Source organism: Trematomus bernacchii, unplaced genomic scaffold (genome assembly GCF_902827165.1).
Source record: "Trematomus bernacchii unplaced genomic scaffold, fTreBer1.1, whole genome shotgun sequence".
Lineage (NCBI taxonomy): Eukaryota > Metazoa > Chordata > Actinopteri > Perciformes > Nototheniidae > Trematomus > Trematomus bernacchii.
In genome coordinates, this window is record NW_022987732.1 from 479,680 (window position 1) to 504,893 (window position 25,214).

The window sequence follows — 25,214 nt, forward strand, 5'->3', positions numbered from 1 at the left end:
GTGTTTTTTTAATTCTGCTAAGTTGTACTTTTACTCCACTACATTTATTTAGTTACTCTAAATCAGACTTTAGTTCCACCTGGAGTAAATTCACAAGCTACCCTGCAGTATATAAAGTCATTAAAACTAGCTGCACCTTTACCAGCTTTGAGAACACTTTAATGATCAATCATTATAAAACACATCATATATATTATTCTGAAATGGGCTGCACAATGACTACTTTTACTTTTGGTACTTTAACTATATTTCGATGCTCATGCTTTTGTACTTTTACTCGAGTAACATTTTGAATGTAGGACTTTTACTGTAACAGAGTATTCCTACACTCTGGTACTTCTACTTTTACTCAAGTACAAGATCCGATACTTCTACTTTTACTCAAGTACAAGATCTGAGTACTTCTATTTTTACTCAAGTACAAGATCTGAGTACTTCTACTTTTACTCAAGTACAAGATCTGAGTACTTCTCCTAACATCTGCATTTTTGTAATAGAACGGGCTTAACGAGTGACTGTTGCTTGTTTATAGTAACCCCTGACCCGCTTCTTGCTCTTCTCTCATTGGAGGATGCTCTCTGCTCACTTTCACTTTCTCTCCTCTGCTGCTGCTCACTGCGCATGCTCCGGATAGCGAATCGGCTCATTGACTATAGCTCAATAGTTTACTACTATATTAGATCAATTTCTGAAACGCTATTTTACATCAAGCATGGGATGAAGGAGAGGCTGTAAAATACCCGGATTGTACCGATGCAATTAGCTGTTTTTAGTTTTTTAAATCAAAAGTGAAAGTACTTTGGGGGTTTTTGTGTTTGATAGAGGTTATTTCACTTTATCTTTTAGTAACATACTAACAGTTAATCCTCTAAAAACACTCTTTATTCCTAAAAACACGGACACAGGAGGACTCCATAATGATGATTCAAGTCATTTTGTTTGGATACTTCCTGACGTGCGTTTCTGGTAAGATAACTCATGATGGCATATTGACGCAGCTCTGAATGGACACTAAATGTACCGTCCTTCAGTTATGAATCTTGTAAAGAAATATTAATTTAACCTTAATGTAATTGGCACTAATTAAATGGAAAATGGAGATAGTGTTAACTTCCTACACTTACAATTAATTGTATCAAATGAACTGCTAATGTATGACCTAGAATAATTTAGTGCATAACAGATTATTTTAACATGCACAAATATGAAAAAGTAAATGTCATCAGATGTGTGAGAAGAAAGAGATTTTAGCAATACATAGGAGTTTAATTCAATGACTTGTCTTTATATAGAATTTGTCAAATTTAATTAATCTGGAAATCAACCACTGCTTTTAAAATCAACACAACTAAAAATAATTTTAGGAAATATCTCAGAACTCTGTCTTAAAGGTAGGGTAGGTAAGTTTGAGAAACCGGCTCGAGATCGCTAGAATTTGAAAATACACAACCGGAGAAAATCTGCCACTTCCTTATAGAGCCCCTCCTCCAACACACACGAACGATGTGTGATGTATGATGAATTGGAAATGGGGGACCCTGATGTAAACAAGACGAAAGTCTTTCTCTGGTCTGCATCCCCTTAACAATTGTATGTTTTGAGCTGTACTGTACTGTACCCAATATACAAGCTGTTAATAAACTTTTCAATCAATCAATCAATCAATCAATCAAACGCGCACATGACCAATGAGGGCACGAGATAAGTTTGTGCACAGATGGAAGGCTGACAGGCAGGTAGGCCATCCAGTTATTTTAGCCGGGCCGGCTAAAATGATTGGTCGTGCTTTTTACAGTATTACAGCTTCCACAGATGACATTTTTTTATGGATTTTTTGTCAAAGCACTTAAGATATTCATTGCTATCGGGATGTTAAGAGCATTCCATGGAATATAACAAAAAGTGTATCTCGAGCCGGTTTCTCAAACTTACCTGCCCTACCTTTAATGTGCCTAAAAATATATACCAAATAACAAAGTATTTCCCAGGTAATGTAAGTACATCATTAGGAAATAGTGGCTCCATAAAATAAAGTCTTGCTTTTTGTTTATTAGTAGTCTTCTGTTATTCATTTACCTAATTATGTTAAAAAAGTTAAATGTAGTTATCCTCCACTTCTCGAGTAATAACTTGTCATTCATTAACGTTTTTAAGTTTTATATTCCCTCTGTTCCTCAGGTGACGGGGTTGCGGATGTGGTTCTCTCTTGCACCCTGGTGGAGGAGGGGGTGGGGGTGGATGGGATGGGAGGCGGGTCTCAGTTCAGACGGACTCCAGCCACCCTCATCCTAAGAGACGTCCCAGTGGCTCCTGACCAATCCCTGGAGACACTCACTCCGTTTGTCCCGCCTTCAATCCCTGACCCAGAAGCCATCCTGTTAGAAGCCAAAGGTGTTTACTTCCTTCCTTTATATTAAAAGTTTGGTGTAAAATGAGCATGGCCTGTGACCATTTTCAGGTTCATATCAGTATTTAGTGTCTCTACTGGGACATGTCTCCGTGCTTTAATGTTCAAAAAGCTCTTTATTGTTCTCATACTGCCTGTGCTGCAGCACCTCTTTTCACCCTCTGTCTGAAACCAGAGCCCAGTCTGCTCTGATTGGTTAGCTGGCCGGCTCTGTTGTGATTGATCAACCGCTTAGAGATGTCCCGCCCCTTAGTCTATCACGTACAATGTGTAGGAGCAAGTGTTACATAGTGATGTCAGTATGACCAACAAAGGAGTCCAATGAAGAAGTTTCATGCATGTGTGTGTGCGGGAGAGGGAACACAGGGATTTTAGCCTTTGCAGACCATTTACATGCACACAAACCTATATAACACACTACAGGAAAGGGAAAACCCCCCAAAAGCATAATAGTGCCTCTTTAAATGCCTCTTGTCCTTCCCTCTGTTGCAGTGTCGTCCCCTCAGATCCCTGATGCTCATGTGTTACTCCACGCTGACTGCAATGAGCAGGAGGTGATGTGTGAACTGAGCCGTTACTCTCCTCATGGACCCCAGGAGGCTCAGGAAGCGACTCATTTCCTGGTGTCTCTGAGTGTGGAGGGAGGCGAGTTCAGCACTGCGTTCATTCTGCAGACTTCAGTGGTGGAGAGGGACCAGTCGACCCTCATTCAAAATAAACTGGGTCTACCTCTCAGTCCCTCGGGAACTCTTCTCACTGAAGGTTAGAACAAGTGTTTAATATCACTCTTTGAATCGTTTCTGTTGGGAAAATACTGAATGTACTCTTCCAATATCAGAGGACACATGATAACAAAGGTATCCCAACTGTAGCTGTGTACATGACAGGATGTATGATTACCTAGAAGAGCATCAGGACTGTTTTAGGCATATGATAGCTATGTGATTAACATGATGATTCAGCCTCTATGGAGATAGACATATGACAAGCATGATCATTTCTGACGTGGAGCTAATCTGAAGTAAACATTGAATACTGCTTTCTATTCCTCCATCTTGTGACTGTGTAACTGCCTCTCTTGGATATCAGCATGTGAAGGACACTGTTCAGGAACTAGTTGATGCTCTGTATGTGATGACTACTTCCATTCTGGAGAGGATAATACATAATGGATCCTGATATTGAAGCTCAAGCCGGTGACCAGTGATATTTTTCTAACAGTTTCCATCAACAACATCACGACAGACTATTTTTTCTCTTTGTTTTCTGTCCTGCAGTGATCTTCCTGGTGTTTTCCCACATAAAGTCTGTGTCCGCCCCTCTGAGAGGAGACGTTCTCCTGTACTGTGGCTTCAGGCAGCAGGAGACCCCCTTAGCGCAGGAAGTGGCCGTTGAATGGCGACTGCAGCACCGGGGGAAAGGCTGGAAAGTGTTTGAAATGAAGACGAGGCTGGATGATGCAGAGGGGAGCCCAGTGGGTGAGTGCTGCCACTGGTACTCTGCTTTATCTGGATCAGAAATCTCTGTGTGTGTGTGTGTGTGTGTGTGTGTGTGTGTGTGTGTGTGTGTGTGTGTGTGTGTGTGTGTGTGTGTGTGTGTGTGTGTGTGTGTGTGTGTGTGTGTGTGTGTGTGTGTGTGTGTGTGTGTGTGTGTGTGTGTGTGTGTGTGTGTGTGTGTGTGTGTGTGTGTGTGTGTGTGTGTGTGTGTGTGTGTGTGTGTGTGTGTGTGTGTGTGTGTGTGTGTGTGTGTGTGTGTGTGTGTGTGTGTGTGTGTGTGTGTGTGTGTGTGTGTGTGTGTGTTAGTAACTTTGAAACTTGTGTTCGTAATCATCAGTTTGTGTGATTACTTTGGGATTGAATTCCTCTTAACCACATAATAAATGGGTTGTTAAATTATATATTTTTTTACATTTAATTAGTGAGATAGTTCAGCTAGGACCAAGCTCTAAAACCCAGAGGAAATTACATAATTGGTCATCAATTTGTGTAGTTACTCTAGGAATTAATCTTGTATGTACATGTAAACTACATTCAACAGCCTTCGCTAAGTATAAGCAGTCTGCGCAAAAAATACAAGTAAGAGAGGACAAGAAAAAAAAAACAGTGCAACAAAAAGCTGTCTCTAAATCAAGCCAGAAGATGGACCTCGAGTTGAGATTGTTTTTCAATTATTTCGGTTTCATTCTCTGTGGTCAGTGCTGGCAGAAAGGAAGGGTTCGAGCGTGGACGCCTCTCTGGTCGTCGGACAGGGAGACGCCTCGTTGACTCTGTCCCGGCTGAAGGTGCTGGACGAGGGGACGTACATCTGCACCGTCAGCCTCGGGCCTTTCAACGCCCAGCAGGTCATCCAGCTGCACGTCACTCGTAAGTTTAAACTCAGACCAGACTCAGTTTTATCCCACAGGCAACAGGGCAAGGCAAGTTTATTTATATAGCACATTGATATGCTTATACTGTACAATATGATGCAGTACTATAGTATATACCAGTCAAAAGATACAAGTACTGTACTTAAGCTTTGAGATACTTTTTATGTACCTGATTATTTCCATTTCAGTTGTTGTAGTTTATACTTTATTCTTAAGGCAAGGCAAGTTTATTTATATAGCACCTTTCAACACAAGGCAATTCAAAGTGCTTTACAAACATGAAAGACATTAAGAAACATATTATAAAATGGCATTTCAAAACACTCCTTTAAAAGCAAAGATAATAAAACATGAATAACAAAGGTACATGAATGAAAGTGTCAGAGCAGTGTGAGATACACACATCTGAAATGTTTAGCTCTGACTCAATCATTGCTCACTTTTTAGCAGAAATAGTTTTCTATGACCTCGCTTTCTTTCTACTTTCTGGTTTAACTTATCCTTTAGTTACTTCAACTGTTTCATCCTCAACGAACCCCCCTTTGGAAAATTATAATCTGACCCCATGGTATCTTTTTAGTTTTTGCCGAAACTATTCCTCTTTTTTTAAATGCACATTAGTTAAAGGTGGGGTAGGTAAGTTTGAGAAACCGGCTCGAGATACACTTTTTGTTATATTCCATGGAATGCTCTTAACATCCCGATAGCAATGAATATCTTAAGTGCTTTGACAAAAAATCCATAAAAAAAGTTCACCTATGGAAGCCGTAGTACTGTAAAAAGCACGACCAATCATTTGAGCCGGCCTGGCTAAAATGATTGGATGGCCTACCTGTCTGTCAGCCTTCCATCTGTGCACAAACTTATCTCGTGCCCTCATTGGTCATGTGCGCGTTCGTGTGTGTTGGAGGAGGGGCTCTGTAAGGAAGTGGCAGATTTTCTCCGGTTGTGTATTTTCAAATTCTAGCGATCTCGAGCCGGTTTCTCAAACTTACGTAGATGTATGTAGAAACCAGCTCGAGTGCGCTAGAATTTGAAAATACGCAGCCGGAAAAAATCTGCCCCTTCCTTCAGACTTCCTTACAGAGCCCCTCCTCCAACACACACGAACGCGCACATGACCAATGAGGGCAAGAGATAAGTTTGTGCACAGATGGAAGGCTGACAGGCAGGTAGGCCATCCAGTTATTTTAGCCGGGCCGGCTCAGATGATTGGTCGTGCTTTTTACAGTGCCACGGCTTCCACAGATGACATTTTTTTATGTATTTATTGTCAAAGCATTTAATGTATTGATTGCTATCGGGATGTTAAGAGCATTCCATGGAATATAACAAGAAGTGTTTCTGAAGTGAATTACCTACCCCACCTTTAAGTTTACCTTGTCTTTCTAGGACCTTTTTGGTAAGACTGCAGAACACCTGAGCTCTGTAAAGTGCCCCGATCAACATTCACCTGTTTGTCATCTTGCAATCTACTTATTTATATAAATAGTTATCACCGCAATAAACCGTATTTAATTTTGTCTTAAAGTACATTATTTAATTTCACATTCTGTTCTTGTATCATATTCTATTGACATGTATATAGAATTCTTGCACTACTTTTTATTTGTATTTTATTTTACATGTTGCATTGTTGGAGGAGCTCAGGTCAGAAGAATGTCATTGTTATTTCTACACGGTAGCTTATGTGCATATGACAATAAAACCTTTGAGTCTTTGAATATATACATTTATTTTGTTCTTTGTTTTCAGAACCTCCTGAGGTTTCCCTCTCAGAGGAGAAGTTTGTTTTGAAGACGGACCCGCCCCAGACGCTGAGCTGCCACTGCTCTAAATATTATCCACTGGATGCTCAGGTCTGTCACTAGATTTATTTCATTTCATTTAATCGTTTATTTGAAGAGGGACGATGCATATTGATGAACATTTAAGACAAATAATGCTTTAAAACGTAAATATGCCGGATTTTAGCTTTGAGCTAATTTCCATCCGTAGTCCCTGAAATACAACATTTAAGAACATGACATTTATAAACATAGCAAAAATAAATACATGCTATGCAGAAAGAGCATGAGCAGCATACAAGCATTTACCACATGGCAGTACAATGTAGCAGCTACGACATATAAAGTGCAAGAAAAGATAAGTGCTACCTAAAGTGCAAGAGGAGATACCCCTGTGTTAAAGTGCATTTAGCGGTGATTGCACGTCTGTTTGTTTCTCAACCGTTCTCTGAGTTGACCTTTAAAACTATTGAGAGTGGGACAATCCCGTATCTCAGTTGGGAGGCTATTCCACAATGAGCTGCCTTTAATGGAGAGGACATTTTGTCCGAAAGTGGTCCGTCTGCGGTGGACTTCACAGTCTCCTCTGGTTTCTGACCTAGTGCAGCGTCCAGTGTGTTTTTTGTGGATGAACATTTATAAAAAAAACACATACTTTTAAAAGACTTAAAATTGTCAAAACTCAAGAAATTGTGTTTATCAAGGATGGTACAGTGGTGGTATGAATTAGGCTTTCTGTCAAACACCTTGATATCTCTCTTGTACAGCTGTTCTATTGGTTTCAGGTTTGTGGCACAAGCAAACGACCAGTTTGTCAAACAGTATTCAATGTGGGATAGAATCATACAGTGGAGGTATGACTTTGCAGCATAGACAGTTAAGAAAGGTCTAATTTGTTTAACATTTTGCAAGTTGAATTTAATGGTATTTGAAACTTTCTTAATATGTTTCTTAAAAGTCAAGTTCGAGTCCAGTATGACTCCAAGATACTTGAAGTGGGAGACTACTTCTATTTCTGCTCCGTTTAAAAACACATTGGATCCTTCGAATTTGACTGGTCGTTTACTGAACATCATGCATACTGTTTTTTTTGCATTTAACTGTAAGCAAATGTTGTTCAGCCAGTATTGAACTTTGTCCAAAGCATTTGAGAGACAGGATGAGATAATTTCAGTGTTTTTCCCGTGTACAAAGATGACCGCATCATCGGCATACATTTGCACATTCAACCCAGGACATACATTAGGCAAGTCATTAATGTACAGAGAAAACAGTAATGCTCCAAGAATGGAACCTTGTGGAACCCCAACAGGGTTCACAAGGTAGGGGGATTTGGCTCCGTTGACCAAAACACACTGTTTTCTGTTTGATAAGTAAGATTTAACCCACTGTATTGAATCTGCCGAAAAATTGAAATACGTCAGCTTTGTAAGGAGCACTTCCTGAGATCAAGGAAGACAGCACCTACATATCTCCCTGCTTCCACTCCTACTGTTCCCCCTACTATTATTAGTAATACGACTTTATTATTTGCTTGTTCCCCATGTAAAGCGGCCTTGGGTCCCTTGAAAGGCGCTATACAAATTGAATCCATTATTATTATTATTATTATTATTAATATTAAGATTATAGCACAGTTTGATTGATTGATTGACAGGCCATCTCACTGTTCTCCCTCCTCTCAGATTGAGTGGTGGTCCCTCTCTCCTGAGGACTCGGAGCCCAAACTGCTCCTGGATCAGGGCTCTCTCTCCAGCCACCGGCAGCACGGAGACGGTTCCTACTCCCTGTCCTCTCACCTGTCTGTCCCCTCCAGCGTCTCCCCGGGGACCAGGCTCACCTGCAGGGTGTCCCACCAGGCCCTGGACGCCCCTGTGTCTCTCACTGTTGTGGTAGAAAGACCAACACAAGGTAATAATGTGTTGCTGTTGCTGTGATGTTGTTTAAAGTTAATAAGAGAAACTTTGACAAAAGCAGTAATGTTTCAGAAACCCTCTTGTTTTACAGCAGCAGGGTTTAAGACACCCTGGTTCTTAACTACAGTTTTTCACTTGACCATCATTTCCATTTAAATGACACAAAACCAATATTATTTTCCAAACCTTCATGTTAACTTACCCATATTTAAAACAATTTAGCAATTTGGCATCAATAAAGTATGACTAATCTTGTCTTATCTAATATAAGTTTAAAATATTATATAAAAATACCATTAAATGTGTCATGATCATAGCTGTATTTTTTTTAATAGCTTCAATGTCATGTGACCCAGTGACTCCAAATCCATACCAGATAATATTACTACACCAGACAAATAGGGCAAAAACACATGGAGACAATTAGAAGCTTAATTGAACTTTTCCTTAATTTAAAGGGGACCTATCATGCAAAATGCACTTGTGTACGTCTTTTATACATGAATAGTTCCAGGGAACTCACCAAGTGTCAGAAAACACAACCCTCTCTATTTTCCTCCATACCCAAATCTCTAAAAAAGGGGCTGCAACGGATCTGATAAAAACTGATCCAGATTTGAACACTGTCCTGACGTCAGGACGGTGGCGCTACGGCTATTGGGCCAACTCCACCAATCAGGAGGAGACAGCCACGGCCATTGCCGTTCGAAAGCGCTGGAGACGCTGTAGTACATATGCCAGGCCTGTAGATGGTGCTGTTCTCACTGAATCTGCCCTTGCTAAAACAGATTTAAAAAATGTCAAATTGAGCAAAATGAGGCATGGCTAAAATGCATGATCTGTTTGGTATTTTGAAAAAAAAAAAGTATAAATATGCCTTATATAGGTATGGTCCTACACTATATTATTCAAATATAGCATGATAGGTCCACTTTAAATATGATCAAATATAACACACCTCCTTTTTTGGGAATTTTAAGTGTTTTTATGACTAATGGTCATCTTTATTTGTCCTACCCCAACCCTCCCTTATATTGTAAAGCCACTTTGATTCCTAGAAAAGCGCTATTAAAATATGATGTATTATTATTGCATTGTAGTCCACTCTATATTTGATCAGAAAGTGTATCATCAAATATCTTATGTCTTGAGAGTTGCTTTACAGTACATACTGTGTATATCTTCTCTCTTCAGGCTCCTACTGGTGGGTCCTGGGTTTCCTGATCATCAGCGTGCTGTTCTTCCACCAGGTCATGACATAAATAAGGATTTATTCTAATAGATAATCCTGACTTTAAACTGAGCCCAGAGAGATTTCCTCTTGTGAGTCTGTAAGTTATTATTAATTTAATTAGAAGCTGTCACTGGTTCTTTCGACTCGAGGGGTTAGACTTTCTTTTTGGATATAGTATTCCTGTTTTTGCACTATTTCTTTTTAAATTGGTACTTGTATTTGTTTGTTTATGTGATGGCTTTTTTTTTAGCTTTATTTTCCATTTTGTTTCTCTTTTTGTAATGTACTTTTCACAATGAAGGATTATGTGACTCAACCAGATTGATTGAGGTGTTTGACATGATCAACTTCAGTACATTTCTAGTGTAATATCTGTAAGCTTTGTAAGAAAACTGGCATCACTTAGGAGTATATATTGTGAAACATTTTCCAACCAGGTCTAAAATGTCTCGATGTGTCAGGAGAATAAAACAAAGGTCAGCACTCAGTTGTGTTGATGATTTATTTATTGGCATCAGCAAAAGTGGTAAGCATGCATTTTGTTTTTCAGTTGCATCTTCTTACTGCATTTCCCGGTTTTAAATCCCAAAACATGTTCTCTTATCTCCCGTGGCAACAACCTGATAACATCGCTGCACAATATCATCAGATAATTACAACTAACTGCTACATTATGCATCTTCATTTAATCAACTCTCAAAATTAGCTTTTACTTTTATATCCCCCCCATAAAACCTGAAGAGTTCATAAACACATGTTCAGGAGAATAATCTGACATGTGTGCTAATAATCAATCCATACAATACTACATGGTTTTTTTACAGCTCACTATAGAAGCAGTTGTTTGCAGTCTGAGAATATAATTTTGAAAGTGAAATTAATCAAATGTTGGCAAACTCTTGAGCATCATTGCATTGCATAAGCGTAATTTTTTTAAGATCAGAAAGACATATACACAGGTCCTTTAAACCACTAACAAAATAAAATGTACAATCGGCAGTTAGGTTCAGAAATGGCAGATACACAGATCACACAAAAAGGCAAAACTATGGACACGGTTTGCCATGCAAGTTAGAAACACCTCATGTTGCGTGAGTCTGTTTTTTAAGTGAGTGGGGACGGGAGGTGGATCTGGGTTTCTAAATCATGTCCTTTTCCCCCATTTCCCTGCTTTTTCAACATCAAACTAACTTATTATTTCAGCACAACTTGTACAAAAGTTGGCTTTTGTACCAGTTTTCTTTTTTTAAATGTGACGCTTCACATCCACCTGTCTATGGCTGTGTCCAAGTCAGAGTAAAGAGTCCTCCTTCAGTTCATGTGTACAGTAGATTGTCTGTTTTTGATAGTTGTGCACATCAATATGCCACTTAGCATAACAATAACACAATGCTCCCACCTGTGGTACTAAAACCAAGGTCAAATGAAGCATAGTTATGCAAGTCATTTATCAATAATTGCTTATGTGTCCAGAATTTGAAGTCCAGATGTTGCTTTTTCAAAAGAGGGAAACATTCTTTCTACTTCCGCCTGAATAACTTCCCTTTTTTACATTTGTCCTCTTATCATAATCACTGAATGTTGCAGAAAGGAAACCAATACAACCAGCTATCTCCAAAAAAAGCTACTTGCTACAATACTTTGGATCACAAACACACACACACACACACACACACATACAACAAAAATGCTTTTCTAATCTTAATCTATCATGACCGTGTGTTAGTAAATAGGGATGATGGGAGCGTTGTGAGAGAAGCAGTCTGTTAGTATCAACTTACAAATGTAGGAACGTCCAAAAAAGGTAATATGAACAAGCTTTGGCGTATATCTGGGGTCGAAAGGACTGCAAACTGTTCAATCTCCCTGCACACACTCACCGTCTGCACATGGTACACCCCCCCCCCTCATGGTACAACCCCCCTCTCATGGTACACCCCCCCTCTCATGGTACAACCCCCCCCTCATGGTACACCCCCCCTCATGGTACAACCCCCCTCACATGGTACACCCTCCCTCTCATGGTACACCCCCCCCCTCTCACAGCCATGTTTTACAGGACTTAGCCTCGTGTGTCACAAGAATTTTCTCCCTCCCTTCTTCCCTTCCCTTCTTCCTCTTTCCCTCCGCCTGCTGCGTCCTTCAATAATGCATGAGGGGCAGAGACAGGACGCCAAAACAGTGGAAGAAAGCAACAAGGAGAGAGGGAGGGAGGGAAAGAGGGAGGGGGGGGGGACACCTATAAACTCTACTGTCGTCACGTATAAGTGCAAGATGGTTTGATGGAAGACTGTGAAGAGAGGAAGGATAAAAGGGGACGAGTGGCGCTTGGGAATCTTTTTTTTTTTTCTGCTCTTTCCTCTCATATCGTTCTCAAGTCCATATCCATCTGTATTGATGGGCTGAGCTCAGTAGAAGAAGTACACTGTGAGGAAGAGGAAGAGGAGGAGGAGGAGAGAGAGGAAGTCATTAGTCTAATGGACCTGGCAATACATCATTCATACATCAGAACAGGTGAACAGCTGAGCTCTCCTTATGTTGTGTTTACAGGTTTGTTTTTTAGTAAAGAACTGCTAAATCTGTAAACATTATTTACTGTCATAATAATGGTCGTGCAACCCTAACCCTGTGAAATTAAAGAGACCCTGCTATGCTTTTGGGGGTGTTCCCTTGCCTATAGGTTTTAGTGCATGTAAATGGTCTGCAAAGGGTAAAACCCCCGCCTTGCCTGAATCACATCTATTGGACTCCAACATAGACATACATCACAACAGAGCCGGCCAGCTAACCAATCAGAGCAGACTGGGCTCTGGTTTCAGACAGAGGGTGAAAATATGTACTTAATTAGCATACTAGGGCTCCTTTAACAATGTCTATACAATATATTATCATATGAATTGTGTAATACCGGATTACTTTCTGCTGCTGTGACAAAACATTTTCCCAATATTGGATGAAAAAATATTTCTAATCTAATTTAGTATAGCCGAAAACGTGATTTGTTTAACAATAAACTCCAGTTGACCTTCCCAATTTTTTGTAAACTCATCGGTCACAGCCTCTGCAGGGGGAGCATGGAAGTGATCATTCACAAAAAAAGTGATTTTTAAAATGATTACATAAGTAGCTTAACTGTTCTTAACAGTATGTCATAATTCATATTCATATTCTAATTATACATAATAAAATAAAAACTCAACGGATCCAACAATATGAGTAATTGCCATTTACAGAATAACATTTTCAATATTATTCTTCCTCTGTTGCTGAGAGGAATTGATAACAAACACTTAATGGTAATCCGCTTTTTTAATACTCTTATCTGTTTATAAAAGCTTACAAATCTGTCGTTCAATCAATAAATCAACCAGTATTTGTATTACAGTGAAGATGCTACTTACAGAATAGTATTCCAACCACAATGACTCCAATGATCCCCATCATGATCATCATCTGGAAGGAGAAACAAAGATTTAAGTGACGTTTTAAACCCTTAAGGGACATTTAAGACAGACTGTGTCTGAGTGCAATGCCTGCAGACAGAAAAGAAACAACAAAACAAAACATGGAACGCACTGTAGTCTGTAGTGGAAACTCTACAATATTGTTTTCCCATGTTCCCTGAAGCATCTGCTCCAGTTTCCACAGCAGCTCATTAACAGATCAGTGTGTGGAGAGCAGGGTCCTCCGAGCAGACCCTGTGTGTTCGCCTCAGCGCACCTCAGCATGAAGGCTTTAAAAGACAAGAGCTGAGGATCTAATCCACACAAAAAGCTCTTTAAATTACTAAATGTATAACAAAAAGACTCATTGTAAATGCAGACATCATTCACAATGATTTCAGTAAAAAGGACTCGCCCATAGACGTTATACATATTTATCATATCATCTGTATACACAGTATGTAAACATGACCTCATTCTATTGTTAATTTATACTAATACCTACATTATGTATTCCTTTCATATGTGTCCTCTAACCTGCCCTATCCTGTGTTCCCTTCCCTCTTATTGCTGCTATGACACCTGAATTTCCCGACAAGGATCAATGGAGGTTTTATTTAATGGAGCCCGGCTAAGTGCCCACCTTGCAGTTCTTCCACCAGTACTTGTTCTTTAGCTTAGCTGCGCAGCTTTCAAACTGGGAGGCCCCGGCTTGGAGAGCATCCGCTCTGTCATCCAGCTCCGAGAGCTTCTGGTCCCTTTCCAAAACCTTGTCCACGTTCACGCGCATGATGTCCACCACCTGGCCCACAGCAGCGAGGATGAGACAGCATTTGGCAGCGGTTAGGGAAGAAGAAAGAGAGAGAGGATGACAAGGGGGGTTATAGAAAAGCTTCAAGAATCAAAGGTGTTATTGTCCTATGCGCGATAGCTGCAGCGTAGTCGTTGGGGATAAACGTCAAACAGTGCTACATATGTGCAATAGATACAATAACATAAGAGAAACAACAAAGCGTGTTTTCCTGTGTGTCCCTAGTAGAGTATAAGCATTAACAGTAAGTCCACATGAGGGTGAGACAGCATTTGGCCGCGCTGAGGGAGAGGAGAGACGTGATGACAAGGGGGGTTATAGAAAAGCTTCACGATCCAAAGGTGTTACTGTCATATGCACGATTAGCTTTAAGTGTAGTCGTTGGGAATAAGAGTCCCAGGCTCTTCTAACAGTGCAACATACTAAATACTTAAAACATGGAAGAAATAAGGAAGTACATTTGTACAAGTGATATGCAGGACTAAGTAAAACTATGTGCATGTAAGACAGCAGGAAGGACGCTAAATATAATAAATGAGGGTTAATGAGTCGTTGCATCCATTTGCTAATTATTTTTGGCAAATATATAAAAAATAAGAGCAGCAACAAATCATTTTAGAAGCGCAGTACGTTTACAGTAAGTCTCCATGTGTCATGATTCAACTGCTTTTATTTTGATGCATTGAATGTAACATCTATAGCTCTGGCCTGGTTCAGCTCACCTCATCCACTTGGGTCTGTGTCTGCTGTAGCCTGCGGTTGCTGGAGGTGTTGGGGGGGGCGGGAGGTCCTCCGCCGGGGGCTCCATCGGGCCCGGGGGCTCCTGGAGCGGCAGCATCTGGGGCAGACCTGGGAGGAAGAGAAACGAGGAAGAGGAACTGACGTGAAGAGGTGTTCGGAGGATGGATGCATGTATGAGAGCTTCATTGTAATCCAATACGGAAAGTGCTGAAAATAAGATTCTCGTGTGAAGAAGGAAATGAGGAAATAGGCCTTTTTTTCTTGACATAGAGGAGGGATGAAGACACCACATAGCAAAAAGTAGGAAATTGCTTAGTATGCATTGGAGTGGATAAGGGGGAGGAATGCAGATAATGCAGATGCAATTGGATTAAAGGAAATATAGGCCACGGCTCCGAAGAAGAAAGAGAAAGTCCTGGTTTTATGATAGGGGAGAGAAAGGGGAAGCTCCTGTGATGGATTACAGACCAAAAAAGGAAAGCAGGAGAGTCAATTTTGGTAAAGGGGAAAGGGTTAAAGGAGTGGGGGGAGAGGAGGAGGTTCAGGGGGTTTCAAACTGAGCAATGAGTGATGCACAGTTTAAGATAAATCACATTTACTGCAGGGCTTAAAAATTATTTAGCAAAACATGAATTTCCTCATCCATTGACATGAGCAGGTGATGGTGGTGACCTCCAACCCTCTGACCCACAATATGCTGACTAACACATGTATTTTATTGTTAAATCTCTGTTGTATCTTTAAAGAAAAGTCAATGTAACTACACCTAAGGCTTCACAGTGGCAGCAGTCCACCCATGAATGCATAATTTAGTGCTGGTGTGACGGAACATTTCACTTGCGTCAGCAAAATCCATCAAGCTGAAAGAAATCACTTCAGTTTCCAACCCCCCACCAGAGAAAAACATGCAAGAAAATAACCTGGTTTGAATATATATTTAAACAGAGAATGTGTAATAGGTATTTGTAATGATGCTATTGGGAAAAGAGCGCAGCAGAAAAGCCGCATTAATACTCACATCTTCTATGCAGCTGTTTGACTCACAGACAGGAGGAGAGGGAGGCTCTGAAGTACAACCCGAAAATAAGAAGCAAGAAAAAACAGGAAAGATCACAGGAACAAAACAACTAGACAAGGATTTCTAGGCACTGCTCCAAAGGAAAGTCAGAGAAATTCAGTTAGCGAAGCGAATAAAGTGCCGCGCGGACAGTAAACAGGCGGAGGGTCTTTGCGCAGTGATCTTCTAGCGATGCATTTATACTGCAAGTCGTCAGCAAAGTACCGCAATACACCGAGACACGTAAAGGGCCGGGCGATAATTCACTGTGAGGCTGCACGGGCGAGCAGGAAGTGAAGTGGAGCGATGCGACCTCAGGAGAAAAGTACTTCTAAATGATAATCCATGTAAGAGAGAGGGATCCGCGGAGGGTTATTATATTCCTGCAGGGCTGCATGCAGCTCCTCCGGTCCTGATGCTGAGAGGAGGCGCTGATTGGCTGCTGGAGGTTGAGTTTCCTCTTCTAAAAGCTACTGGCAAAAACATGCAATTTCAAGACGAAAGGGGAAAAAGTCCAATCATGTGAAATGAGTTGTCTTTCTGTTGATTTCTGTCACCCCCTACCTCTCTCTCGCTTTCTCCGTGCGCCTTGTGTGAAGTGCGGTAGTTTGGGTTGTGTGTGTGCTGCAATAATGCGTCTCTCCTCCTGCCTTTCTACACTTGGACTCGTAACGACAGTGCGGTACCCCCCTCCTCCCTCTCCTCCTCCCCCCTCCTCCCCCTCCCTCGCTGCCTGCACACTTTGCAGTACTGCAGCTCTCTTTGTGGGGCAGGACGACACTGCGGTACAGTGGAGAGGCTCCACAGCGCAGGGCCGTGTGCACACTGTAACACTGGGGAGGCCCTGACCTGTGCGATACAACCCGTGTGCAATATGTGCTGTTGACTAAAATAGGGTTTGTTTTGTTTTGTCTTTAATGCATTCTGTATTGTATTATTTACAATGTATGCTTTTATGTATGAAAATGTAGCTTGTTTTGTATGTCTGTGAAATGCTTTCACTTGCAGGCTTCAATAAATAGTAAATTACTATTATCAAGTGAAAGCATTTGACAGAATTGAACGATCAATAAACACCTTCAGTCTTGCCTTATGCATTTGTGGCATGAATCAATCGTTCAATAAAACTTGATTTATATTGCAATTTTAATACAAGGTAACACAAAGAGCTTCACAAACCAAAACCAAAAATAAAACAATACTAATATTTTCGCATTTTATTTTTTTTCAGTTTCTTTATGAAGTTATAAACTTTGTGGTTTTATGGAGAACATATTGCATGTTTTTCATTTATTTAGATAAGATTTTTTTTCATTGATATAAACTCTTCAGGAAAAGGAAAAAAACATCACAGATGCACTTTGTGACGAAAACTAAATAGATAATCTTGTCTGAATAATACTTTGTACTTTGGATGCCCAAGAGAACATTTCTATTTTAGACGAGCGTTTACCAACCTTTTTAACTTGTGATCTTTATCAAGAAATTATTTTTTCACAGGTACCAAATGTCTGAGTTACAACTAGGTTTTAGAGTATAACTAATCAGTCTTTCACGATAACTAAAAACAGGGTATATGCAGGAATCCTGAAGTCACATGTAAAACCTTTTAAGACCTTTTTTAAGACCCTTTCCATACATTTTAAGACCTCATCGCCACTTGGAGTTCTAACCGGTTACATTGTCGACACACTTGACCCCACATTGACTATATACAGTATTGATTGTCCTTCCTCATCTTCCAACCATTTGGACACAAACTTGCATTTCCCCATAACGATGTTGTTTAACAACCGGCGTAAACGGACCTTCGCGCGCTATCAAGCAGTGAGCGTGCGATGTCCTGTTCAGATGACATCAAATCCAACGGGATGCCATAAATAAACTAACAGAATCACACTACACACCTACGCAATGATTACATTCAGGCAGACTGTAGAATACAACCTCTTTGGACAATTTATATACTTATTGAAAACTAGCTACAAAATGGAATACCTTGGAAAATGCCGTTTAATACTTTTTAATAGCCTTCATTTTCGCTAAATTGATTTATCAACTTTTAATACTTTTAAGACCCCGCGGACACCCTGAAAAAAGCATAGATTTTGCAAAAGGGCACAGAAAAGCACTATTTGTATTGCAGTTACATTTGTTATGTCAAGACCAGTAAGATTCATCATTGAGATTCTTTATTATTTAAACGGTTCTTTTCATCCTGGCCTTTAACTTTGAGCCTTTTCTTTGATACTAGTGACAGGAACATCTATCTGATAGCAACATGTAGGAGCCATGAAACATGTATAGTAATGTGTTTTATTTTAATATAAGATTTGTTTGATCACTATTGATTGGTTGGCTTGGGTCACATGGATATGGGCGGCACTCATTATAATCCTGTTCACCTGCGTGAGGTGTGTGTGTGGAAGAGAGGGTGACACAGGGCCGTTGTACTGTGTCACCCTCAGTGACTGCAAGATTTATGAATGCTTTGATCATAATTATTACAATGTCTGATCACCGCGTATTTTTCATTAAACTACATTACAATTCAACAGAGTTTTGATCTCAGCATGTACTCTTTTTTTAGCGTGTCATACAATATCAAACCGGCCCGGCCTCAGCGACTTTGTTTCCTGCTGTCGCTATACAACATTTTTAGAAGGAAAACACACAAGGCTTCTTTTCCAGTCCATTATTAGACTTTTATATCATTTTTTTGTGATAGTTAGGAAAAAATAATAGATTAACTGAAATACACAAATCTTCTCTTGACATGAAGAAAACATACAAAAAATGGCAATACACAACACGTTTACAGCATGGCATCCCACAGCTGTTCTCCGTCAGTTCGTATTGGCTGCTCAGATGTTTTTAACGGTATTTGCCGGTGCGGTTGTAGCGTCTGTAGAGAAAGCGGATCCTCTTCTCCAGGTGCAGTTTGTCCTCAGTCATCATTCGGTCTCCCACCATCTTCTTCTTCCTGGTGAGCCGCTGCAGCTCGTTGCCTCTGAAGCCCTTCACCCAGGACGGACCGATGATCATGTCTTTGGGATGAGCTTTGAAGTCTCCTGCAGACACAAAGTGAGAAGATCAGAAAATGTCAGCAAGGCACTGCCGGATGTGGGATGCTAAATCAGCCTAGCATTAAATGTTTATAAAGGTTATTTTTTTATAAAATGAATCCAAAGCAAATGTTCTGCAGTTGTTGGGAATTTAGTAAGACTGTATTGGAAGCACTCTCACTGCTTCTCAATTTACCTTTTTTTAAATGTTGTCTTGTAACTGAAATCATCACACAGTGTTTGGTTATGGTTCTGCTACACTAACAATCAAATTCAACATTTGACTTATCACATGGAAAACACATCTGGATTTCTATATGCGTAGTTTGGCTGGGAAATCTTCTATCACAATATAGTCTCAATTAGGGATGGGTACCGAGCCCCGGTATTAAAGGGGCCCCGGGGCTGAATTATTAAAGACCGTGGTACCGTTAAGCTCCGACGTTATCGGTCTTTTTATCGGCACTGGAGACATTTAAAATATATGTCATATGTATTATTGCTACACAAACATTATATTGGAGTTTTAGTGTCGTCAACTCCGTTTCTTATATGCAAAAAGCGTCTATGATGTATTTTTGATCTTTCCAACACACACACACATTATATTACATAAGACAGGGAATCAAATATATCGGGGCTAAGCAGCACAGAACACTTAAGGGAACACATAGCATCTCCTTCTCCACACGGCTAAGCTGCCAATAATAGCTGAAACAGAGCAATATTTGGCTTTTCTCTTTGACATTCCAGCAACACACACACACACACACACACACACACACACACACACACACACACACACACACACACACACACACACACACACACACACACACACACACACACACACACACACACACACACACACACACACACACACACACACACACACACACACACACACACACACACACACACACACACACACACACACACACACACACACACACACACACACACACACACACACACACACACACACACACACACACACACACACACACACACACACACACACACACACACACACACACACACACACACACGAGGTGTGGACAATGCTCGTTGCCAAAAGTGCAATAAGAGTTAGCATGTAAGGGCGGTAACACGAGCAATTTGTCGAAAAATTTAGCAAAAGTGCACCACATTCAGACGGAGAAATGCACCGTTTTCGACTGTCTTTCTAGTAGCTCTGATCATAAATCTATCGATTAAACGTGATCCGTCTCTTAAATGTGTGTCCACCACAGACCTTATTTCGAGTTATTTTCCAAAATCCTATGGAGAAATTGCATTGCTTTTTTTGTCGAAGGAACCCATGCGCAGCTTACTTCCGGGTTTTAGGACGCGTCACTGTGGCACTCTAGTGTCTATAGCTGGCCAGTTTAACAAAAACTGTCTGCAATTAATAAAAACCAAAAAATAAATAAAAACATTTAGCAGTCTTAGATTTACACTGGTTGAGGACACTTACCTAAGATTCCTATATTATCGTAGACTCCGAACATGCTCCTCTTCTCCGTCCACCGGTCCACCTTCTTCAGCTCGGGGATGGCATGCATCCTGATCTGACAGCATGCGCCTGAAAAAAGAACATTGTTTCAAGTCAGTCTCTTAATGTGAACATACACTACATAAAGTGCCGCTATAATTAGGACATTTAACTCAACTTTTTGTCATTTATCAAGAAAAACAGCCGATTTTTTTTACTTGTTACAGCTTCTCAAATGTGAGGATTTTGCGGCATTTCCCACAATAAATCTGGTGAGGCTACTTCCTGTTTTTATGGCACTAAACAAGAACAACCTCCCCCTTGATCTAAACCTCCTTGAATGCTTTTATGTGGCTTTTAACTTCACTTGTATATTTGCAAATGCTTTATTGAATTAGCATTCTAGCCATGCCTCATATCCCTCTATTTCATTTCCTGTTTCAAAAGTGCTGATTTGGGGTATAAAGCTTTAAAAATAAAGAATTGATAAAAAAATAAAAAAGGAGGGGGCGGAGCTCATGCAGGACCCGGCAGCTACTGTCTAAACTAAATACTGCCGTGATGAAACGCCATATCATGGATTATCAAGGATTATTTCTGAAACAGTATGGAGCTCAAAGGCTTTCTCTCTTGCCGGTTATACCACAAGGTGAGTTCCTTTTTATTTCCTGCTTCTTCACACACATGCTCTCCAGTACAGGTTAGCTCTGAGTGTTAGCGATGCTAATGTAAACACCGACCATATTACGTCCAAAACAGTCGGGCATTGTTTCTGATAGGGCTGTGGGTGTAAAGCCAGCCTACATTTCCGATATGACGTCATATCGGACGCAAATCTGGATCAGCTCCGTTGTAGCCCCATTTTTAGAGATTTGGGTACAGAGGAAAAGAGAGAGGGTTTTATTTGCTGACGCTGCGTGAGTTCCCCGACACACCGGGGACACATATTTATGTATAAAAGACATCAAAAAGTGCATTTTGCATGATAGGTCCCCTTTAACTTTTTAATTCTCCATCCGTCTGTCACTGTTTATTCTTAATTGATCCTATTTTGTAAACCACATTGGGTTGCATTTTTGGATTAAATATTCTGTACAAATAAAGTTATGTTTGTTTTTATTAATAAGATTATTATTTACAAGTATGTACATTTATTACACTGCCCTTAGGTCACATGTGTCAAACTCAAGGCCCGGGGGCCAAATAAGGCCCTTGGTGGATTTACTTTCGGCCCGCAGGATAATTTCTAATTACTATTAGATCTGGCCCGCCGGTATATTACACGCACACCTTCACTCAATCCTGAGGATTTCCTCAGCTCAGAGCCTGACCCCAAACATTGATGAACTTGCACCCAAGATGAGATGCCAAGTATCTGGCTTGAACTAGCATCACAGCAGCACACTGAGTTTAATGGATGTTTCCTTCTGCACTTTTTTTCTTGAGACAACAGGGCATGTTTGTTTTTTTCTTTGAGGGAAATTGTTTTGTTGAAGCTGTTGGCCTGTGGAAAAATGTAATCATAAGAAATGACTCAGCAGATAGAGCCATAAGAAATGAATGCAACTGATTATTTAATGTTGTTTTTACAGGCAATAATGTAAGCTTTGTTAGTTCCAGGTTTAATATGTGCAATAAGTTCATTTCAATAAGTTTTGCAATAAACATTGAACCAGTCCGGCCCTCGACTAGTACCGATTTTTTAATTTTGGCCCACTGTGTATTTGAGTTTGACACCACTGCCTTAGGTGATGTATAACGCTTTCCCATTTGTTTTTATTATTGCTTACTCTCTATGACTTGTTAATATCTACAAATATGGTTTATAACTTGAATTAATGGTGTTATTGTTTCTAGTTTTGGATCAATATGTGGTGTTTTTCTATCGCTATGACAATAAATATTGAGGGTAAAGCATCGTAATGAAAATAACTAACAAATGGACTCACTTTAGGGATGCAAAGTAATAGTTTTTCTCCAGTAAAGACACAAAACCAACGTGTTTAAGTTATAAATTAAACATTAGACTCACCTGTAGAGAAGGCCCTGGCAGTCTGACAGAAGGACGCTCCAGCCTTCAGTAACCCTGCCAGAACAGACATGTTTTCTACAAAAAACACAATAAATATCAACTTCACATAAAAGGCATTCAAATGACTCAAGTAAATATGGCTATTCGGTGATATTTATTAATGTTTTAAACGTGTCAATCAAAGAAAAACGATGCCTTTTCAAGTACATTGACCCTTAGCATTAGCTTTATCTAGCATAGTTAGCTTCAAAAAATGCATTATCTTACATTACCAGTTCCAATGTCCTGTGGCAATCTCCTGCCTCTTAAATCTGTCGTTATTGTTCCAGAAAAGCATAAATGACAGCCGTATGTGGGGATATTACACTTAAAACATTTGTTATTGAAGCGTCAACATGCTCTTAGTGGACGCTTCCATCTTACTCTGTGTCCCACAATGCACCGCGCCGGTACCGTAACGTTGTTAGAGAACAGGTACCGTAAAGCTGTAAGAGAGGCGCGCAGACAGTGGTTTGAGTCTCTGCGACTTGTTTAGCAGCCAGTAGAGGGAGGTATAGGAAGAGGAAATAGTATACAGTCTATTAGAGGGAAACAATAATGGAAAGACATCTCATACACTGGAATTTAAGTTTAAAAATATGTCTTAAAGTCTTTAAAAAATCCTAAATATATCTAATTGACATTACACAGGCTAGGGCTTGCCGGCCAGATTGCAAGTGTATCTGTTGAGGGGTCCACTTCAATTGGTTGTTGTAATAATAATCAGTGGCGTTTTTATATGTACAAAAGTGGTGGGGCACAAAAAACTTAGATGTCTATATATAAGCTTCTGCAGTGACGTGCAGTGAGGTTCATGGCTGGTGAGGCACTGACTCTTCAGGTTTACAAATATTATATTTTGACCTACTGTAAATCAAAATATAATATTATTTTCAAAAGCTTTTTTTGTCTGATGCTTCGATTAAATTTAAACAGACAGTTCAACAAAAGGATACCCAAAAAATGTAATTTTATCATTTACATATTGAATTGTTCTCTCTTAGTAAGATCCCATTTTCAATACAATTGCGGTCTTACCTTGATTTGAAGATGAAGTCCATTTGCCTATCCTTCTGGACAAAAACTCTATTCCTTTTTTGTAAAAGTCCTCCTTATCTTCTAGTAGTTTCAAAAGTTGAATCATAAATCTAATCGATAGATTTATGATTCAAAAATTATAAAAGTAGGGTAGACATGTGGATATTATCCGGCTGAACATAGTTTATGGGCGCTGTACGCAATATAGGCGTAGTTCTGTTAGTATAAGATAATAAGATGTACTTTGTTGATCCAAAATCGGGAAATTGTGTTGTTATGAAATAAAATAAAAAATATTTTTTTAATTTCTAACTTTATTTTATTTTTTTACATTTTCGGCGCCCCCCATAGATTGATGCGCCCTTATCATTCGCCTATACTGCCTATGCCTAGGGCCGCTGGGCCGGCCCTGCAGCCATGTGTCTCAGATCAAATAGCTCAAGTTGTTAGGTATCTGCTCAGGTGTTATGAGCTGATAGGTTCATTCCCCAGTAAAGACAAATGTTTTTGAAGTCCAACACCCAAAGGACTGTGTCAAAACTCTAGGAAACTATGCAGAATTGTCTCTGATAAAATAGCTCAAGCTGTTAAGCACCTCCTCTGGTGTTTTCAGGACATGGGTTCAATTCCCTAGACCAGGGGTGGGGAACCTCCGGCCCCCGGGCCGTACCAAACGGGCGAGACCATTTGGTACGGCCCTCGAGGTAATTTATAAACACACGCAAAAAAGAAAAAAATTAAAGAAATCTAGACCGCAAAAAAATTAAACAAGCGAGTGCCTGTTTTTCCTGGCCAAGGTCAGGGTCCTTGAACACACCACGAGCCTAACGTGTCATCACGTGGTATATGTCTCGTCTGACAGGGGTGCAGTTCTGACGGAGAGCACCAGAACGCCGCTCCGCCATTTCACAAATTGCAGTACTGTACCAATAAGGAGCCGTACACATGCCGCAGTTTTTGCGTGGCTGTGTCTTTAGTTGTAAGCCCAGTGGCGATCTGTTCATCTGACATACTGATCATACAGTCAATAACTTTGTTGTTATTTGCATCTGGTTAGCTAGCTATGCTAACGAATATATGAAGCTTTTTCTCCAACCAGGTAAAGGCACATCTTTATATCTTATATGACCATTATAGTTATACAAAAATAAGAGAATAATGTAAACAGGTATAAAATAAAATAAATTGTTATTAATAAACAAGAATACAGTTTAAAAGGAGAGTGATTTGTAAAATATCCATAAAGAAAAAGAAATCTGCTTCCAGTTCTGTTTCATATGGGTGTTGAGAGATGTATCCATAGATCTCTTAATGTTGCTCTCAAAGTGCACCAGATTGATGCTTTTAACTTCAACATTTAAAAAAAAATCTTCGCAGGGGAGCATGCCCCCGGACCCCCCTAGAGGAGGTTGGGTCCCCCCCCCACTTAAATCATCTTCACATGGATAGGAAACTAAATGCATTTGCACACATCTTGTGTCCATATCTCTCTGTTTTGGTGGTCATGCCACAACCGTGCACGTGCATGCATGCGCGAGTCATGGTAAGATATCTGGATTAAGATATCTGGCTTGTCGAATTGTCTCACATCAAATAGGTGAAGTTATTAGGAACCTGCTCAGGTGTATTTAGGACATGGGTTTGATAATAAGTAATTTAAACCTTTAAACAATTTAAGAAGTGTTTAATTTTAAGAGTATTTTTGGGAGAAAGCCTTGTTTCTCTGCAGGTTGAGGAAGGGAAAGTTTCAAAACTGATCTTCTTACTCTTTCTGGTTCTGT

The 25,214-nt window shown here is 40.0% G+C and overlaps 3 protein-coding genes across 4 annotated transcripts; 1 reads left to right on the forward strand and 2 right to left on the reverse strand.

Annotated features, from left to right (window-relative positions):
• The first annotated feature begins 606 nt into the window (after positions 1-606).
• On the forward strand, positions 607-10,199 carry tapbpl (TAP binding protein like). Its single transcript, XM_034145680.1, has 8 exons — positions 607-966; positions 2,179-2,391; positions 2,900-3,169; positions 3,685-3,885; positions 4,603-4,770; positions 6,531-6,634; positions 8,248-8,473; positions 9,673-10,199. The coding sequence occupies exons 1-8, from the start codon at positions 918-920 to the stop codon at positions 9,738-9,740; spliced, it is 1,299 nt and encodes a 432-aa protein (XP_034001571.1). The 5' UTR covers positions 607-917; the 3' UTR covers positions 9,741-10,199.
• A 1-nt stretch (position 10,200) lies between these two features.
• LOC117494731 (vesicle-associated membrane protein 1-like) lies at positions 10,201-16,840 on the reverse strand. The gene is made up of 5 exons (XM_034145681.1): positions 15,726-16,840; positions 14,689-14,815; positions 13,799-13,957; positions 13,114-13,165; positions 10,201-12,137 (listed from the first exon to the last, which is right to left on the reverse strand). Coding segments are annotated over exons 1-5 (357 nt in total). The 5' UTR covers positions 15,728-16,840; the 3' UTR covers positions 10,201-12,120.
• Positions 16,841-18,061: 1,221 nt separating this feature from the next.
• On the reverse strand, positions 18,062-22,821 carry mrpl51 (mitochondrial ribosomal protein L51). Of its 2 annotated transcripts, none has more exons than XM_034145667.1 (4): positions 22,629-22,821; positions 22,357-22,431; positions 20,307-20,414; positions 18,062-18,835 (listed from the first exon to the last, which is right to left on the reverse strand). In XM_034145667.1, exons 2-4 carry the CDS (start codon positions 22,424-22,426, stop codon positions 18,639-18,641), a joined length of 375 nt encoding a protein of 124 aa, XP_034001558.1. In that variant the 5' UTR covers positions 22,427-22,431; positions 22,629-22,821; the 3' UTR covers positions 18,062-18,638. The 2 variants fall into 2 exon arrangements, with proteins under 2 accessions (XP_034001558.1, XP_034001559.1); XM_034145668.1 differs by having other exon boundaries at positions 22,624-22,814.
• Between the last annotated feature and the right edge of the window lie 2,393 nt (positions 22,822-25,214).

Bases quoted from the DNA above. Each gene is read 5' to 3' on its own strand.
- tapbpl (XM_034145680.1), top strand. From the start codon at position 918: ATGATGATTCAAGTCATTTTGTTTGGATACTTCCTGACGTGCGTTTCT. The intron at 2,392-2,899 runs GTGTTTACTTCC...CCTCTGTTGCAG, and splicing joins CATCCTGTTAGAAGCCAAAG to TGTCGTCCCCTCAGATCCCT. The intron at 6,635-8,247 runs GTCTGTCACTAG...CCCTCCTCTCAG, and splicing joins ATTATCCACTGGATGCTCAG to ATTGAGTGGTGGTCCCTCTC.
- LOC117494731 (XM_034145681.1), bottom strand. The intron at 13,958-14,688 runs GTGAGCTGAACC...GCTGTGGGCCAG, and splicing joins CACAGACCCAAGTGGATGAG to GTGGTGGACATCATGCGCGT. The intron at 13,166-13,798 runs GTGGGCACTTAG...TTCTCCTTCCAG, and splicing joins ACTGGTGGAAGAACTGCAAG to ATGATGATCATGATGGGGAT.
- mrpl51 (XM_034145667.1), bottom strand. From the start codon at position 22,426: ATGTCTGTTCTGGCAGGGTTACTGAAGGCTGGAGCGTCCTTCTGTCAG. The intron at 20,415-22,356 runs GTGAGTCTAATG...TTCTTTTTTCAG, and splicing joins TGCCAGGGCCTTCTCTACAG to GCGCATGCTGTCAGATCAGG. The intron at 18,836-20,306 runs GTAAGTGTCCTC...TTGTGTCTGCAG, and splicing joins CGATAATATAGGAATCTTAG to GAGACTTCAAAGCTCATCCC.